The 18,538-nt window shown below is 34.6% G+C and overlaps 1 protein-coding gene across 1 annotated transcript; it reads right to left on the minus strand.

Moving 5' to 3' along the window:
• Positions 1–3,495: 3,495 nt before the first annotated feature.
• LOC102587877 (regulator of telomere elongation helicase 1) lies at positions 3,496–18,298 on the minus strand. The gene is given in 23 exon segments (XM_015306793.1): positions 3,496–3,756; positions 5,145–5,735; positions 5,830–5,894; positions 7,912–8,017; positions 8,102–8,159; positions 8,639–8,709; positions 8,711–8,755; positions 8,862–8,921; positions 9,766–9,852; positions 10,734–10,802; positions 10,882–10,989; positions 11,073–11,164; positions 11,275–11,429; positions 11,519–11,660; positions 11,795–11,840; positions 11,972–12,099; positions 12,562–12,738; positions 13,026–13,182; positions 13,304–13,451; positions 13,524–13,605; positions 16,739–16,868; positions 17,067–17,342; positions 18,073–18,298. Coding segments are annotated over 23 exon segments (3,135 nt in total). The 5' UTR covers positions 18,175–18,298; the 3' UTR covers positions 3,496–3,516.
• Positions 18,299–18,538: the final 240 nt, after the last annotated feature.

Genomic DNA, 18,538 nt, shown 5'->3' on the forward strand with positions numbered 1-18,538 from the left:
GTTCATGTTTGTATTGACATATCTCATTTTGTTTTCTCCTTTTGTTGCAAAGGTACTTCCTGTAGCTGCATATAACAGATTATTAGTTTGGGTTTTTCGGTGTTTCCCATCGTCACCTTCTAGCTCTGGAATTTTCAAGTCTTTCGATTGACTTAGCTCCGCATATTTATTGTCATGCTGCTGACTTTTCATTTGTTGTAGCTCCTTATCCATGTTATCTATTTTTGTGCAAAGCAATGTCATAGATACTTCGTGCTGATGTTAGTGCACATGAAAGATACTTCGTGCTAATAAAAGTCACTATCCTCTATTTGCTATTTTATATGATGGAGGAGAATGTAATGGAATAGTACTGTGATCTATTCCTTTTACTGTAAGTAAAGTAAAGAATAGTATAGACGCTGCATCATCAGATGTTTGAACTATGGTCAACCTTTATTAACTTTAAAACTTGATTCTTCTATTCTAATGTGAAAATTATTCTCGTATTGAAGTGTAGTATGATGGAGAAGAATGGTAGCATAGACTCAACATCATTTCCTTTTTCTTTTAAGTACATAATTTTATGGAAACTGCACCATCAAGTATTTGAACAATGCCAAACTTTATTAACTTAAAAGATATTGATTCTTCTATTCTTATGTGAAAATAAACATTTCATTAATGTGCAGAATGGGTTATATGAATTAATAAGATTCTTTCATTATTTTTTCTTGAATATCTTTTTGGCTAAATACCTAGATAGCACCTTAAAATTGACACCCAATTTTGGACCTCCACAATATAAATTAATCATCGAGCTTCTTAAATTCCAAATGAAACAATTGACTTTATAAAATTTTAAATATTTTTCAAGTAATTTTATAATTTTTATAATTTTAAAAGTAATTTATATATTCCATATAATTTTGTATAGATTTATTATATTAATATTTGAAAATCATCTCAAAAAGATTTTAGTTTTACTTAAATATTTGGTTAATTAGTTTAGCTAATTTATAGTTTATACTTTTGAGTTAATTAGTTTAAAATTAAATTAATTATTTTATTTTGTTAAGATTAAGAAGCTTGTTAATTAATTAACATTAATTCGTCTTGTTTAAATTTTAGCCAAACTCTCTAAATTAAACTCAATTTGGCAATTTCTTAAACTCCAAGATCTAACCCATCTTTGACCTCCTACTTCACTCAATTTTGAGACCAAAATTTTGGGCCTTTTTACAAATTTCCAGCAGCCCACCTTAGACCCAAACCCAAGCCCAACTTCCTCAATTCTAATTTTTCTCCAACTTTCAGCCTATTCCATAATACAGAAACCCACTTCCAGCCCAATTCAATCAACAACGTTCCAAACAACAATGTTCGTTCACATGACTGAAGAATATCAAGTCCAATTGATTGAGGACTTGGGAAAATTTGATCAATTAGTTATTAATATTTAGTCAAGTGGACTAGTTATAATTTTTTTGATTAAATTTTATTAGAAGTGTTTTTTACTCAAACTTGTGGTAACTTTTTAAAATTTCGTTATTCAATAATATTTAACTATTGATTTTTCTTGTAAATAGTTAGAAGTCAGTGATGTTTGTTAATTTTTATCTTAGTGTATTTAACTTCTAAGTTAATATTTACTCACTAATGTATGTTTTTTTTCTACTTTATAGGTTATTTGTAAGAGTAGTTGAGAGATATGAGCATATCAAGTACAATTTATGTTCAATTTTTTTAATTAAATTAAAGTTAGATGAAACAATTACTTAAGTGAAGAACAAATAACTTTGTAATAATTTATTATGCGATTTTATAATTTTGTTTATTTGATAAGATTGAATAAACAATTGGGGCTATTTTAATAGTTTACACTTATGGGATTTTTATGTTTATGAGAAAATATCCAACACAAAAATTTCATATCGCATGTCCAAACAAACCTTCAATTTCATCGCATGATTTCATATCATGATACCATATCGCATGGCCAAACGGGCCCTTAATTCACCTATTGGTGTTGTTTTCAAATTCTCTTATTTAATGAGTGATAGCATTAGCAGGCAGCACACTGTCAACATGTGTGCTTCACCTGCTTGCTAACTCTCTTCATTTCAAGGAGAATTCCATTTGCAGCATAATATTGTGATCATGCGTGGGACCCATTTCTTTATTTCAAATTTGATTTCAATATTTAGTAATATGATAAATCGGTAATTATAATTTCTTTCGATTTCAAGTTTAGGACTGAGAATCATGATCTTTTAAAATTAAATTGATATAGTTTATATTTTTAAATTTGATTTCAATATTTAGCGGTATGGTAAATCGATAATTATTACTTATTTCAATTTTAAATTTTCAACGTATATATACTCATAAAATAGAGAATTATGGCTTTTAAAAATTAATTTGATTACACACAAAAAATATTAAATCAAGATAAAGAGACTATATAAATTGAGATACAAAATATTATTAGTTACATTTAATAGATACTATATAAATTGAGATAAAAAGAAATAGCAAATATAATTTATAATACTTTTTGTATTATTAGCTAAGTATATTTTAAATATTATTTTATCCGTTCCTTTTTAGTTGTCATGTTGCGTTTTTCAAGAGTTAATTTGACTAATTTTCAAAGTTAAATTAGATTGCATTAATTCAATATTTTAAAATAAATTTTTAGATATTCAAAATTTATACGAAAAATACTATAAATTGCAACAATTTTCATATCAATATGATAAAAAAATACTTCTTAAAATATTAATCAAAATTTATATTGTTTAACTCTTAAAAAGGAAATTAAGACAACCAAAAAAAATACAGAGGGAATATCAAATATTCTCCTTTTTGAATATTTAACTTAGAAGTATATATATATATATATACAACAAATTGAAAATTAAAATATGTAAATCAATTTTAAAAATCAATCTTAATGCTTGGACCCGTGCACAGCGCGGGCATTTTACTATCCAAGAAATGTGAATATGCAAGCAGCACTCCGTCAAAATGCTTGCTTGCTTATTCACATTCATTTATGGCCCACTTCAATTGCCATTCAACATACAGAGGTAAATTTTCCACATTTATTCTCTAACGGGCCCACTTTACTTGCCTATTCCACCACCAATTTTAAGTTTTATCACATATTCACTCCGTCTACTTTTAATTATTGTGGTTTTCTTTTTTAAATTCAAATTATAAAAACTTTGACTAACAATTTACGATATTTTTTTTTATCATATTGATATATAAAAAATTGCAATTTATAGTACTTTTCGTGTAGTTTTTGAATATCTAAATTTTTTGTTTAAAATATCGAATTATTGTAATCTAATATAACCTAGAAAATTAGTTAAATTGACTTTCAAAAAACGTAATATGACAATTAAAAGTTTATTTGGGGTCCACTTCAATTATTACCTCCAATTGTCAATTCTTCAAATATCATTTTTGTGAATGTCAATCTTTATTTGCTAATAAAAAATTTGTTGACTCTTAGAATTTTATTGTGCCTCATAAAATTGGCCGGAAAGGGTAACATATATTATTTGAAAATGACCTAAAATGACTAATAATCACAATAATTATCAACTTAAAATATTTAAGAGACATAAAAAAAGTTGGTTTATCAGGAAGAGAAAATAATCTTGTGATAGATTGAAGAACTTGGCCTATCTTCATTGCTTTAGACTTGAGTGACTTCATATACCCGACGAATTCATGGTATTCTGTATCAGTAAGCTTTTCCCTGACCTGCATAGGAGATCACAGCAGAAACGCTCAACTAATAACCCCAAATTTTGTTACTTATACAGTAGAAGTCTTCGCCAGTTACAAGAGATAAATTCAAGATGGGAAAATCTCAAGCCCAGTGGAATACTGTCCTTTCTAGTAAAGCAATGATAAGTAACTTGTGAACAATGAGCTTGTAAAGGTTAATTTTAGAAGTTGATGTTAAGAAAGTCCAATAATATAAAGAGGGGAAAGGGTTACATTTGCCCCTGTTCTATCTGAAACTAATCAGATTTGCTCTCCTATATACTTTTTTATCAAGTTTTTATTTTTTTGATAAAGCTTGCCCTCCTTTAGACTTCCCGTTTTTGCCCTTGACCCCTAACAGAGCTTCAAATTGAAGGTAATTTTAATCCATAGTCGAGCATTGGGGGTTAAATCTGAACCTTTTTAGTGAAAGAATTTGAATACGTGGAGACCACCTATTATTTCACGCTGGAGCTCCATTAATTGCAAGGGAATATACAGAGACTTTTTCCTAACCGACGGAGTATGAATTGAACAAAAGTTTCAACGGACGGCAAAGTTGCTCAATTTCGGATAGTACAAAGACAAATTTGGACCTTTTACCTAAAAAGAAATGCAAACAACTTAAAAGAATGACCTTACAAGTTCCGTTTGGCAATGCTAAGCCAACTTGGAATTCATATAATTCCACTACTTCACAGTTTCAGACACTTGTCTAGATCGAAGAGACGCATTTAGTAAGTCTTATATAGTCTTGTCCAAGTGACTGGTGTATCCCAGTTTATCCATTAGTGATAGAAGAAGATCCTGTTTCACACCAGAATTACTAAGTCTTCTCATATTAGTCTAAATCTTGAATCACCCAAAGAAAACCCTAGATCACTACCATATAAAGAGGAAATGCATTAAATTTCCTTCTGCTTCATAATTATGTCAACTTGGTTCTTCAGCATGATCACATTTGTGCACTCACTCAATAGTCAATGATTATTTAATGTACCAGAGTTTCAAGTACCTGTGAAACCAGAAACTAGAAAAAAGAAAATTTGTGACAAGAAATAGATACAACATAATAAAATACCAAGATATGCTACGGGTTCCTATATCAATCAGCAAAGTGTTTTCAAAAGAAAATCAAACAGAACAGCAGAAATATCACCATAAATTAAATAACATAGGGAGTTTGTCATCAAAAAAAACATAGGGAGTTATGTGAGATACAGAGGCAATCTTTAGTTGCTCAACATCACTGACACTAAATTGAGATAGACAAAAAGACAGAAACGCCACCACTGCAGTTAAAGCAAGAAAGACAAATGCTGTCCCGCACGCTAGTACACATAAAGAGGTTGATATAGGAAGAGTAAATTTCCAGCATTTACCTGAACAAGAAAAGCCGATCCTTTCTCCTCATTATTGCAAGGTGCAGAGCTAAGAATGCCATCTTCATTTTGCAGGTCAACTAACCCTGCAGTCTTTCGTGATGTCCTCTCATCTTCAAGAAGGTTTGCTCTATCTAAATTACTGTTTCGTGTACTTTGGTTATCAGAGTACTGTGACTTCTTATTATTCAATAAATATCTAAAGTCACTTTCTGACAACAGGTGATGGGCAACTGAGGAACAGTCAGGACTATCATGAGGCTTTCGAAAATGATCACTTTGACAATCAGATCCTGTTAATGCTAACCGAGGCCTCTTCGTAGAACAAGGTGCAACAACATCTTTTGGTGGTTCATCAGCCAATTCATGTTTCGTCAAGTCAATTATTTTCTGATTGCAAATTGGCATGCCTATTCGTCCAGGGACCAATAAATTACTTGCATGTTTTACGGCCAGAATCTTAGCTAGCTTATCAGATCTAAGAGATGATTTATTAGCAGGAAGTATGTCTTCCAGCCTACCAGGGCTGTTGCCTTGCTTAACTGAGGAAGACAATTGATTAGTAGAGCCAGGAAAATCTACTGATGAGACCTATGAACAGAATCATGTGAAGAAAGAAATAAGAAAAAATGTGCATTACTGTCATATTGACTTTAAAAGATGCACCGACACTAAATTAGCTTACCAGAGAGGTGAGAAGCTTTTCAAAGTGAAGTTGAGACTGAGAGTTTCCTACACTCTCTACTGTTTCTGAAAGAGAACCAGAATCAACAGGTAACAACAATGACAGTAATATGTAATAACAATAACAAATTCAATTATCTCAGTGAGGAAACAGCCTCACTTTCCCAAACCCCCTTGTGGGATTACACTGGGTATGTTGGTGTAGAAGTGAGGTATTATTTGACTCAACTAATGAAAGGAGACGGAGATACAAATAATTTGACAAAATCACTAAAAAGCATGACAAGAATGAACATGTTGCTTCCTCACTATGCTTCACACATGAAATTATGCTGCTTTCACAGGCTCAAATAGATTGAGTTGAAGAACTTGTTTCAGGGTTGCCCAGTGAAAGAACTTTCATAATCTCTTTTGCTCTCGGATCTAATTCTCTGCTTAGTGACTCAGTCTCTCTTTCTTTTGAAGCTCGTGCAAAGCGGTGTTTTGATTTCTATACAATTATAAACCTACACACTATCATCAATGAGGTTGAACTAGTTTAAACTAAGTTCCAATTGAAATGCGCTCGCCCAATTTATACAGAGTGAGTATGTCTACCAAAAATAGGTGAGTTACGCAATCATTGTCAATTTGTAGCCTTATATAAAATACACCAGAGTTAGTCATTGAATCTGAACAAACTCATTTATTAAGCTTTGTCTAAATCCCTCAATTGACTCGTCGCATCAAAGATATTGGGTATCCAAAACAAGAAAAGTTACCATCCAATCTACTCAAGTGTACATGAAATGAGAAATCAACTGTCAATTAAGAAGGTGACATATATTCAACAGTAATATCAGATTTTTTTATAAACTCTACTAGAGAGCTGCCATTAGATCACAACCAAAACTAAACCAATTTTTGGCTGTAAAAGGGTTTGTGCCAAAAAAACATGAGTGAAAATGGGATTCATAAGCTAACAACAACTATGCCCCAGTCCCAAACAAGTTGAAGTCAGCTATATGAATCGTCACTTCTCTATTTAAGCTCAACTCATGTCATCATCGTACCAACTATTAGAAGTTCTCTAACAAGACCAAAACCTATTTTTTTTCTATCTTTTGGTGTATCCTGTCAGAAAGGAACCGCATGTGTTTTAATGGCATCTCAACTCCAACCTATTCACTCAAAGCTAAATGTTTGGCTAACCTTTTTAGTTGGAACAATCTCAACACCGTATATAGTGCTGACTACTATTTTTTATTTTCTTAGCTCCCTGAACTTGGCATAGAATCATTTGTACAGGAGCTAGCTATTTCACTTCTTTTGTACTGTCTGGCCTCTCTGCATCTGCTTGGTGACTGAATTTCCCTTGATAAAAAACATCACCTTTTTGCATCTATTTCTTACATTGTTCCCTATCTTTAGCTAAGTTTGAATTGAATCCAAAAATTTGTAGGTCTTTGAGAAAACTTCCTTCCATATAACTCTAGGTTTACCCCATCCCCTTTTAACACCTCCACTCGCCATAGTTTTGCACTTACGGACCGGTGCATTTGTCGGTCGGAAGCATGACATGGACAAACCTTTCATGAGCTAACTACCTACTATATTATTTTATATATAGACTAGCTACAGTTGGAGGAGAGCAGGAAGCATGTTAGAGAAGAAATTATTAAGCATGTCCACGCACACCCATTGATTAGCTTGATTTTTCAGCGGAACCAATCAAATGTAGGTGTATTTCTTCTACGCTGAAACCAAACCAAAACTGGAAAACCAGACTGAATTGCTAATTTGAGTTCAGATTCTTTTTGTTTTCAACCAATGCTCTCACCCACTCCTATAAATATACACCCCAAAATATCTGAACCATAACTAAGCAGAAAACTGAAACCGGTTGTCAACACAACCTTTGATCTAGAGAGATCTATCTGTGTAAATCCTAATGTCAACCTAGGACTACTCCCACAGAATATAGTACCTCACGTGTATCACATCAAGTGATCTAGGCAAAATGGCATCAATAAATACAAGCAAGGGGGTGCAACAATAAGCCAAAACAGAGTAATATGATTTTCTTTTACTAGTTTTACTTTACCCTTGTCATCTGGTAGCATCATTTCTAGCTTTGTAGGGCCACGGATTCTTCCATCACGAAAAAAGCGTGTCAATGAAAAGACTACTTCCCCAAATTTGGAATGACACTGGACAGTCAAAAAGATAATACTTTAGAAAAAGAAAACAAAAAACAAAAATAGAGCAAAAAATACCAATTAAAACAAATCAACCTTGATATGGGGTTGTATCCAACGTGATATCTGTGACTGACGATTGGAGTATGTGAATCTGCTCAAGATAAAGGAGAAGTTAAAGACAGATGTTTCAAAATTGATGGGTCACTCTATGCAACAGGCAGAATGATGACCAAATGACACACAGTAACTCTACTTCTGCAAATATGCAGTGGGGGACGCCCCTATTGTGAACTTCCTTTTTAACAGATATAGTTGACTCATGGCAATTCCCTTAATTCCAACAGTATGAAAGTCTGCGTGTTTAGTATCGACATTCAATATCAGAATGAGCTTAAGCAATCAAAACCAAGTCATTCAACTATCCATCCAGTATCAAAGGTTCGACTAAGTTGTAAGCAAGATATTTCACTACCAGCTTAGGCAAATAAACTCTAGCAGCATTCAGGTCATATGTACAAGGAAAAAAGAGCAGCCAATATATGACAGCAATTTGGTGAAAAGTTGGCACGGCCCACAGCTTGATTATTGCTCCCATATATTGACTGCAATATGGTCAAAAAGGGTATATACCTTTCATCACAAAATATAATTGCTCCAAAATCATGTTTATGACGAATGACACGACCCACAGCCTGATTAACCCGCCCTGGTTGCTTGTTGAGTATACCAATCTTCTCCTGTTAGGACCTGCCACATCACTTTTTAGTATGAATATGCTCAGCCCTCGGGAGAGGTGGGTTCAACAAGAAACAAGCTCAGAAGTACCTAAACACCTTTTTGGTTTGACCTGTACCTTAGATCCAGTTGGTTGCAAGGCCATCTGTTGATCCAGGAATTCGCGTTTCAACCGAACCTGATTCAGACATACGGTGCACAAGGTTTCATTTGACATTTGTATGAACAGACAACAACGCCGAGGTGACAACAGACTAAGTTCAACACATTTATTTATGATTTAATCAGATAAGTGCAACACATATTTTTAATTATTGACAAGTGCAAAACATTTTTCTCCAAAGGAAATTAGAGCCTCAGATCAAAGTTTTCAAATGAATTGAAGATCAAAGTACTCCATCCCCTGGGTTGCTTTCATATATTTGAATCAACAAAATTACCACAAACCAAATGATATCAGGAAAGAAGTAAATTAGGAAACATTAGTTGTTGAATCCAAAAGGCATGCCCGCTCTATAAAGCTGTTGAAAGAAGGGAGGCTTAAACTTATGCTTAATGAAGACGGAAGAATTGAGGGAGATATTCATCCTGAGGCGGAGGATAGCCCAGTTAGAGAACAGAATCCTTCAGCATCAAAGAAGAAAAGCAAAGGACTGAAGAGGCAACTCAGGGAGAAGAAGTATACGGTACATGCTAAGTTATTGGATGTTATGTTTTATACACTGTTCCCCTCCCCTTTTACTTGGATGTGATGTACTTGAGTTGAGGGTCTTTCGGAAACAGCCTCTCTACCTCCACGAGGTAGTGGTAAGGTCTGCGTACACTCTACCCTCCCCAGACCCCACCTAGTGGGATTTCACTGGGTATGTTGTTGTTGTAGTTGACTAGTTGTTGAAGATGATATATCAGGATGCAAAGTGACTGGATGTAAGTTTTTGTTAAAACAAAACTAGGAAACACTAGAATCACTGAACAACTCCAACGAGAAAATTGACACAATAGCAGTGATTATGTTCACAAACCTTAGGATCGGTCCTTGTGGCGAAGGGGATGCCAGTGATCACAACAGCTCTACCAGCGTGGTCAGTAAAATCCAGCCCCTCACTCACCTATGTACCAATCAACCAATAATAAGGAAACATGATCAAAGGGTGTCATTTATAACACTACTATCAATGATCTAGGATAACCTGAATGTATACCATTATATAAGAACAAAGGAACATATATGCAGTTAGGCACTACATTTTCATATTTAAACATTTAATACGATTGGTAGGTCTCTAATTCATTTGACACATCTTCTATGAGATACCCAGTTGTATGCTTCACCTTTTGTAGTTGCGAATAACTTAGATTTACAAGTTCAATGAATTATGTCCATTTTTACTAGGAAATTTCTGCTATTAAGTTACATGCTTTCTCAATGTACAACTATGATAAGTTTATAAAACAGTGTGCACAAAGGAATAAGATATGTTGGTCATTTAAGTTTTTCCCCTTTTATATTTTAGACGGAATGTTGGCTTTCCCTAGTAAGCAGAAATAATACCACGACTTACCAAAAAGAGACATGTCTCTACAAAAAGAAGCAGACATCCAATTAAACCTTTTTTCCTTTTCTTTTATAAGCAACAAACCCCGTGTAAGTTAGCTTGCCAAATTCCAACTGTGCTTGGAGGTTTACAGCTCGAAGGAGTATGGGCCCATCCCTCTACCCTACTTCCACTTAAATGTCAGGCTTAAGTCAAAGGCAGCATTCAAAATCGTGACGTGGGGCCTAACCCACACTGCATGCATTGCATCCTTACCATTGAATCAAACCCCAGGCATAACAACCCATCATGTCAAATCACTACTAGTTTAACTATGTTGAAGACTTCTAGAAGTATCTGCTACCCACTAATAACATAAGTTTGTATTAAACGTTCAAAACTATACAAATTTTATTATCAAGAGCTAAAGAAACATTTTTAAAATAGAAACCTACTTTTCCACGACAGACGGCAAAAAATACAGCCCCAGATGCTGATTTGTCCTTTAACTTGGCCATATAGTCCTGTCGAGGCCCAACATATCTCAGTCAAATACAGACACAGAATGCATAAAAGAAAAGTTACAAAAATTGTATGGCGTACTTCAATTGCCGTTGGGAAAAGGGAAGATTGTCTCGGTTCAACCACAGGCAGCTTGTGTTTGCATATCCTTTCCCATATTGTGCTTGAACCCATTGAGATTGAATGTCCCTGAATATTTTCATAGCCCAAAATTATGCTCACAGAAACCAATGCCGAGCAGATGTCAATTTTCATTATGTCTAGATCCTTACCAAAGTTTTCCAGCAGCCAATGCATTGCTCCAAAATGTAATATGAAGGAAAAAATACAAGAAGGCCATCTGGTACAACGCGAGCGAAATTGACTGAAACATAAAATTAAAAAGAATAGCATCCATCAAAAACATTATCTGGAAAAATCATCAAAAGTTCACAGCTGCATATACACCACATTCCAGTATCACATTCCACATACCAATGGCATTCCCAAGCTCTTGCTTGTATTCAATAGAATCACGTGTCCTGTATGATGAGTTGAATGTATAACCAGAAGGGCCCACGGGTACAGCACCAGCCCATATCTGATTGTCTGATATAACATGAGGGTTCTCTAAACGTACTGGAAAATCTCTACAAGCAGCAAGAAGGAAAAGAGATGGGAAACCAGAGCCCATGCCAGAAAAAAAATAAGTAAACACTTTGGGATAGATTGGACTCACAACTTCAATTCCTCAGCAAAGGAATCCATTGGAGATAATGTGCCAGAAGTCAAAATGATAGATCCAACACCTAATCTGGAGAACTGCTCCATTGCAATACCCGGATTGAAACACCACCAGCTCAGTGTCCTAGATCCCTTGCCTGCAGCACATAATCGAAGATTAAAAATATGAAGGGGGAGGGTTAAAGGTTAAGAAAACAAAAAACTATGGAGGACATAGGTATCCGAAGAACTGAAGCTATGTTTGCACTATGCCGAAGAGGAATTTGGCTACCTTTAAAGGAATCCATGCCATTTCCTTGAACTTCCTGAACATGAACCTGATAAGACATGAAACAACTTCAATCAGACAACTGACTGAGAATCAGGATTTAGTACAGTCGTACAAGTCTCAAACAAAATCATTCACAACCTGCCAACCAAAAAAAGGCAACATAATCTCCTAACTTACACGATAGTATTGAGCATGAGGGTTCCCATCATCTCTGAAAATCTGCTGTAGAATGTCACCCATGCTTTCCAATCTGCAGACTGTGCTTTTTGACTTGTTTGTTTTTCCATCTTCAGTAGTGTTTGTATCTGATTCAAGGAACAAGAATTCAGTGATTACAAATGGAGAAGCACCATACAAAGCTAAAATAAATACAAAACACCCTGGCTACAAAAGCTAAAAACAACTCAACTTTTTTCTGCCCCCTTCCATTGCATGGAACACATTTCCTTTTTTTAACAAGTAATAAGTGAATTTCATTGCACAAGGAGTTAACCTTGGTATACAAAATAGTACATTTAGCTTCTAACACAACTCACATCATTAACATTAAGCACACTTTCTCAAGCAAATACAATTTAGACCACATTATAACCAAATCTGAACTCTAGTTTAACAATTTTGGACCACTAAAACTATAATTAATGAATTGAAAGCTAAGTTATTAATCTTCCTGCCAAGTTAAACAGTGCTGCAAACAACCATTCATTCCAGAGTAGATCTGATACAAGGTAGATTACATTCGGAAGGTCAAGGCAGTAAGAACTCACCTTCTTCAAGAAGTACAGTTGCTTCCTCAATTATATCAATGAGCATGTTGGCCGTTTTCTGTGTGATATTTAGATCAGCAAGAAACTCATAAATGTATGGTCCAGGCTTCGTGAAACCCAACTCTTTTGAATCAATGGGTACTTCACCAATTTTTTTCTCAAGCTTCAACAGAAGTGCTGCATGAGATTCATACTGTTAAAGAGTGTGCGGCACCCATATACTACCCCAGATACAAAGGAGTTGAACAAGTAAATTTAGTATGAAATAACAGAGAGGAACAAATAACAAACGAAAGTAAGAGGCAACTTGATTGAACTCTAATGAGAAATGTCTCTTAGATTGTAGTGGACCTTACAGACACGTCTTGAACAATTAAAGGCAATGAACTATACGCTAAATACCCATGAATAAAATCACGTCAAATGCATCTATCATAACTTCATTCAGCAATTAACGAATTTACCTCTGAGAATGGCAAAGTTATCGGGATTACATGATTTGTCACTTGACATCTCCCTCCTTTCTATCGAAAGGTCTATACAATTTTTAGCTTCAGAGATGCAAGCTGTCAGAAGGCCAGAAGAAAGGTCAAAAGAGGCTGCATCAGCACACAAGCTTTCCTGGTTTTAAAAAAGAAACGCCAAAAAATATAAAAATTGAATCTTAAATTACAACAGAAGAATGATGCAAAGGTGAGCATTCTAAGAAAATACTGATGCAATGGTTGAAGGTGCAATTTACCAAGTTATGAGCTTCATCAAATATAAGTATACTGTTTGTCCACTGAATATTCAAAGATTTTCTGTATCCGCGATCAATAAGGTAATTGTAAGGCGCAAATAATATGTCCACAGTCTTGTGAAGTTCTCGTGATACATAATATGGACACCTACAAAAGAACCAGAAGTGAGTCCAGTCGTATTATCAGCATTAAATGACAAGACCCACAAGAAAAACCTACGGTCCACTGCTTCTTCCGATGTTAACCAAATCCTCTATGTCAATAGGCTCCTCTCCGAGACTAGGATTAATCTTCATGAACTCTGTGTATAACAAGACAGCATAAACAGTCATAATTCACCAAGCACAGTTAAGACAAAAAGTAAACAAAAGAAAGTCATATGCTTAGTTACACAATCACCTTTTATGTTTTTGTATAATTGTATTAGATCGACAGAGAGTCATTAGCCTACCATGATGCTTTCTCCAAGGTAGGCTGCCTAAATCACACCCCCTTGGGATGCACTTCTTCTCTGAACCATGTGTGAGTGCAGGATGCTTCGTAGTCCAGACTACCCTTTCTTATACACATACTTTTACTTTCATTACCTCATCTATTTTTCCATCACTTTTGGTAGGAGGCAAGTGCTAGAAAGGCACCCGAAGCTAGCTTAGGGGTATATAGCAGAGTTTCTCTTTCTCAAACATTTCTACAATGTAAGATAAGCTTTTTGGATCGTTATGGAGTCTTTTATTTTTTTTACAAATTTCTGTTGGCACTACATGATCTACCTTTTTTTATAAAGGACACTACATAATTTACCACTAAGTTTTGTCTGAATCTTTTGGAAATATCTAAACGACTATCCTTTATAATGTAGATTGTGTTGGGGATATATTGTAGTTAGCAAGTCATTCCGCTTTCTATTTCTTTATATGGGACACTTCATAATTTACCATTAAGTTTTGTCCGAACATTTTTGAAATTTCTAAACAACTATCCTTTATAATGTAGATTGTGTCGGGGATATATTGTGGCTAGCAAGTCATTTAACTGAAATGATTCATTATATGGATCTCAGTCCAGATGAGATAGTGCTTAACTTCAGAGAGAAAAAGTTGGTCGAGGGGGGATGAGATCTTGATAATCGATCTAGAAAATCAAACATACTAGTGCTTCCCCGTGATTCTTCATGCTAAACAAGATATGGATCTGGTCCAGCCTTACGATTGGCTGTCGACCCGTCAAATGAGGCTCTAAATAAAGACGAAATAATAACCGAAGCAAACAAAACCAACCAAGACACAGAAGAATGGCATCTTCTTTCTGAAGAAACTTGTTCATACTTTATCACCTTTGTGAGACAATGAGGGGTGACACATATTTGGGAATTTAGAAGAAGACTTAGCACTTATTTGGTCCTTTGAATGGAAAGAAAGAGGAGATATCCCAATTGGTATAGACGACTGAATGTCGAACCATATTTTTGTGTACGTTCTCTATTTTGTTACTACTTGTATAGGTTTTACTCTCCGAAAGCATCAATATAATGTTACCTCATCAAAAGAAACATTTAATCTTTCTTAGATCACCAAAAAACTTAATAAAGAACTGTTATGTTATTTGAGTTGTTGCTATAAAACAATCATTAATATATCCAATCTCTCTGGTTAAATGGTCACAAGAGCCTTCAGCCTCAATAACAACGATTCACATTGTTCCAGATGTAAACACTCAACAAAAACATGTAAAATGACAACCATGATGAGAGAGAAAATACGAGTTGACTATACAAGCAAAACTATTCACGACATTCCAGAATCAAACTGCAAAAAAGAACATATACCTGACATGTGTTACAGGACAGAACAAGTAAGAAGTTTACCATACAAGCAATCAACCTGCCATTTAATACAGCTTAAGAGACAATTTGCCTAAATCCTTCAAAGAAATTTGCTTAAATATCAAGGTTCAGATGTTTGTCTCTTGATCACAAAGTTATATACAGATGAAGTATTTGTAAAAAACCATGTCCTCTTGTAAGGTTTTCCACATTTGTATACTTCTTGTATACGGGCAAGCTTTTGCCCCTTTTCTAATGAAATTAATTACTTTATCCAAAAAAAAAATACAGAAAAGTAAAATTGTATCATGATAAGACAAAGAAAGTACAGGTTATTTATACAAGCAATCAACTATTCATGATCCTCCAAGAAATATCAAAGAAGTCATATAGCAGACATGCATTAAAGGACAGAGGAGGAAGAAGTTTAGTCATATGTGCAATAAACCGGTCATTTCATCCAGCTAACGAGTACATTTGGCCTAAGGTCTTAAAGAATATCTTCTTAAAAGATCAAGGTACACATTTTGTCTCCAGATCACAAAGTACATACACGGACAAAAAGAAACGGTAATCATGATGAGATAGAGAAAGGAAACATAAACTATACAAGGAGTCAACTATTTATGATGTTCAAGAAGTCAAAATACCAAAGAGCATATAGCTGACATATGTTATAGGACAGAAGAAGTAATAATTAACCAAACAAGCAATTAAACCAGTTATTTAATTTAGCTAAATAGGACAATTTTTTCAGTGTTCTTCAGAGTTATCTGCCTAAATATTCAAGGTGCAGATGCTTGTCTCCTTATCACAGAGATCATACACAGATGATGCAACAATACAAGGATCAAATGATAAATTAATAATTGATTCTGAGTTTACCGAATAAAGTATGATCAAGCAAAAAAACAAGTGCATAGTGACTAGTATTATGAGGGGTCTTGATATGTCCAATCATTATATATTTGGATATACATACTTTCTTAGTATCAAAAGTGTTTGACATACTGACATACAGCACCTTTATAAACTAGAAAGCTAAATAAATTCCTAGCAGTATCACATACCACATGTTCCACCGAGTAAATTTGCATCTTTGCTTATTTGTTTCTCCAATAAAATTAAAAGCATGAAGTGGTCCTATGAGCGTAAAATTTAAACTTGTTACCTCCCACCAGCAAAAGTACGAAGTACCAGCTAACTTTGTCCACAAAGATTAGGCAAATGGAAAGAAACACCTGGATTATTTTTTTACTTTGTTGGGATTTAAACCCTAGTTGCCCATGGCCCTGTCATTTTCATTGATCATGGTCACACCCTTGGATGCAAGATGTGGTCTTTTATCTTCTATTTACATAATTCCATAGGGATTGAGAAGGGATATGAGCAGGAAAACGAGAGCCTAAATTTTTTAGCTGACCATGCAGGTAAATGTACTTTCTAATAAAATAAAGAGTGCAATAACCTCCTTAGGAGAAGAATACACCTGGGATGTGGGAAGGCTGAAGCATAAATGACACTAGGAACATTTATAAGTGAATCAATAACCAAAAACAGAATCCAGCTCAACCATGAAGAGTTTGAGTACAAGCAGATATGCTTAATATACCTGCAACACGAGAAAAATGGGCACAATAACGTTTTTTGTGTTTTTTGCAAAGTGCATGGCAGGCATTTGTCTGTGTTTTTCCACGCAGCTGACTCACTTCTTCATGAATGCATAGTTGTTCCCGAGACCCCTAAGACTACCATTTTGGGCCTATACATCACATTATATTTGACAGAATCAGACACCTTATGGCATACGTAAATGTGAAGTATTGCAAATAAGAAATCTTCTTAACAAAATGCTGCCACTGAACTAGGAGACTATTTGAAAGACTTCAATAATATGCTAACAGTAAAAGATAATAATAAAGCCACATGTTCAATAATGCAATCACAATTTGACTCTACCTATAGTTGGTCCTCTTTAACTCTTTCACCACTTGTCGAATTTGGCTATGTGTGCGTGATGCATATACAATACTCGGTAATGTTGAAGATTCAGATTGAGAAGACTCATCAGACTGCTGGCTACTGGAAATATGATCTCTTCTTCCACTCTTCCGGACTGAGAAACCCCCCAAACTCTTCCTCCAAGCCAATGTGGCACAAAGAAGACACAAGGTTTTCCCAGTCCCAGTTGGACTCTCAAGCAATGCGTTAGATCTCTGTCGCATCACAAGCATTCATCAAGTAAAACAAGCTTTTTAAGACTACACAAAAACAAAAAGAAAAAGAAAAAAGGAATACAGGCATGGAAAAACACTTCATGTAAACATAGTTAATCTGTATTTTAGAAAATATATTGCATCTATCATGTCAGTTGTTAATTCTACTCTTTAGGAAAAAATTAGTAGTGCAAGCTGCTTACTGTGAAAACTGAAAATACCATGTTGATTGGACCATCGAGTGGCAAGGTCATAGCTAAGGAAGGTGGTTCAATTAATTCCTTTTCGTTGGAACATCACATTGCGCAAAAAGGACAAAAAGTAATTATTATTGTTTTCATATATACAGAGAAACTTTTGAATCCCCTTGACATGAGGGAAGTTCTCATTGTATTGGCATAGGTAGTTCAAAAATTTCTTCAGATAGCAAGTTCGAATTTTTTGAATCCCCTTGTTAAAAATCCTTGTTCCACCAGTGCAATCACGTGTGATTATCAAGAAACTACAGAAATTAGGTTAATTTTCCTAATTCCCAACAACAGAAGCCCTATTCAATCAAAGTATCTAATGTCAAATGGTTACTAGTTGAAACATTAAATTCACTAAATACTTCAAAAATTCAGCAGAAAAGACTCCTTCGTTCACAAGCCATTAAAAAACAAGTACAGTAGCAATGAAGTTGTATCCAAAAACCTTAAAACCCAATGAATGATGAAAAAAGATATAATACATTTTGAAGGGACTGAATAACTTTTTCCATGTAAGCGATCTGGCAATCGTAAGCCTCGTAAGGGAAATCGACATCGATTCCCCTAATTTTGTAAATCGGCATCTTCTTGAATGCGACAATTCGCTTCGACTGAAGAACCCTAACACTGTATCACATTGAAAAGCCTTAAAGGTTTTCCCGCCATATTATTCCTGCGTCTTTAATACGGCGTCGTCGTGTTTTCTTGAATCAAACTGTAGAATCTTTATATTGTCGATGGGCGGTGCACCCGACCCGTTTATATAATGGCCAAAGTTTTACGTGGAATTATTAAGAAAACGGAAAATGTTCAAATGTGCCCTCGTATTATGTGAAATTGAGCGGATTTTCCCTCTATTTAATACTTCTGCTCAAATAGGTCCTCATTGTCAAATACTTAGTTCAAATATAATATTATGTTCATGATTTTTTCACTTATCTAATTACG

This window comes from Solanum tuberosum, unplaced genomic scaffold (genome assembly GCF_000226075.1).
Source record: "Solanum tuberosum cultivar DM 1-3 516 R44 unplaced genomic scaffold, SolTub_3.0 scf00040, whole genome shotgun sequence".
Lineage (NCBI taxonomy): Eukaryota > Viridiplantae > Streptophyta > Magnoliopsida > Solanales > Solanaceae > Solanum > Solanum tuberosum.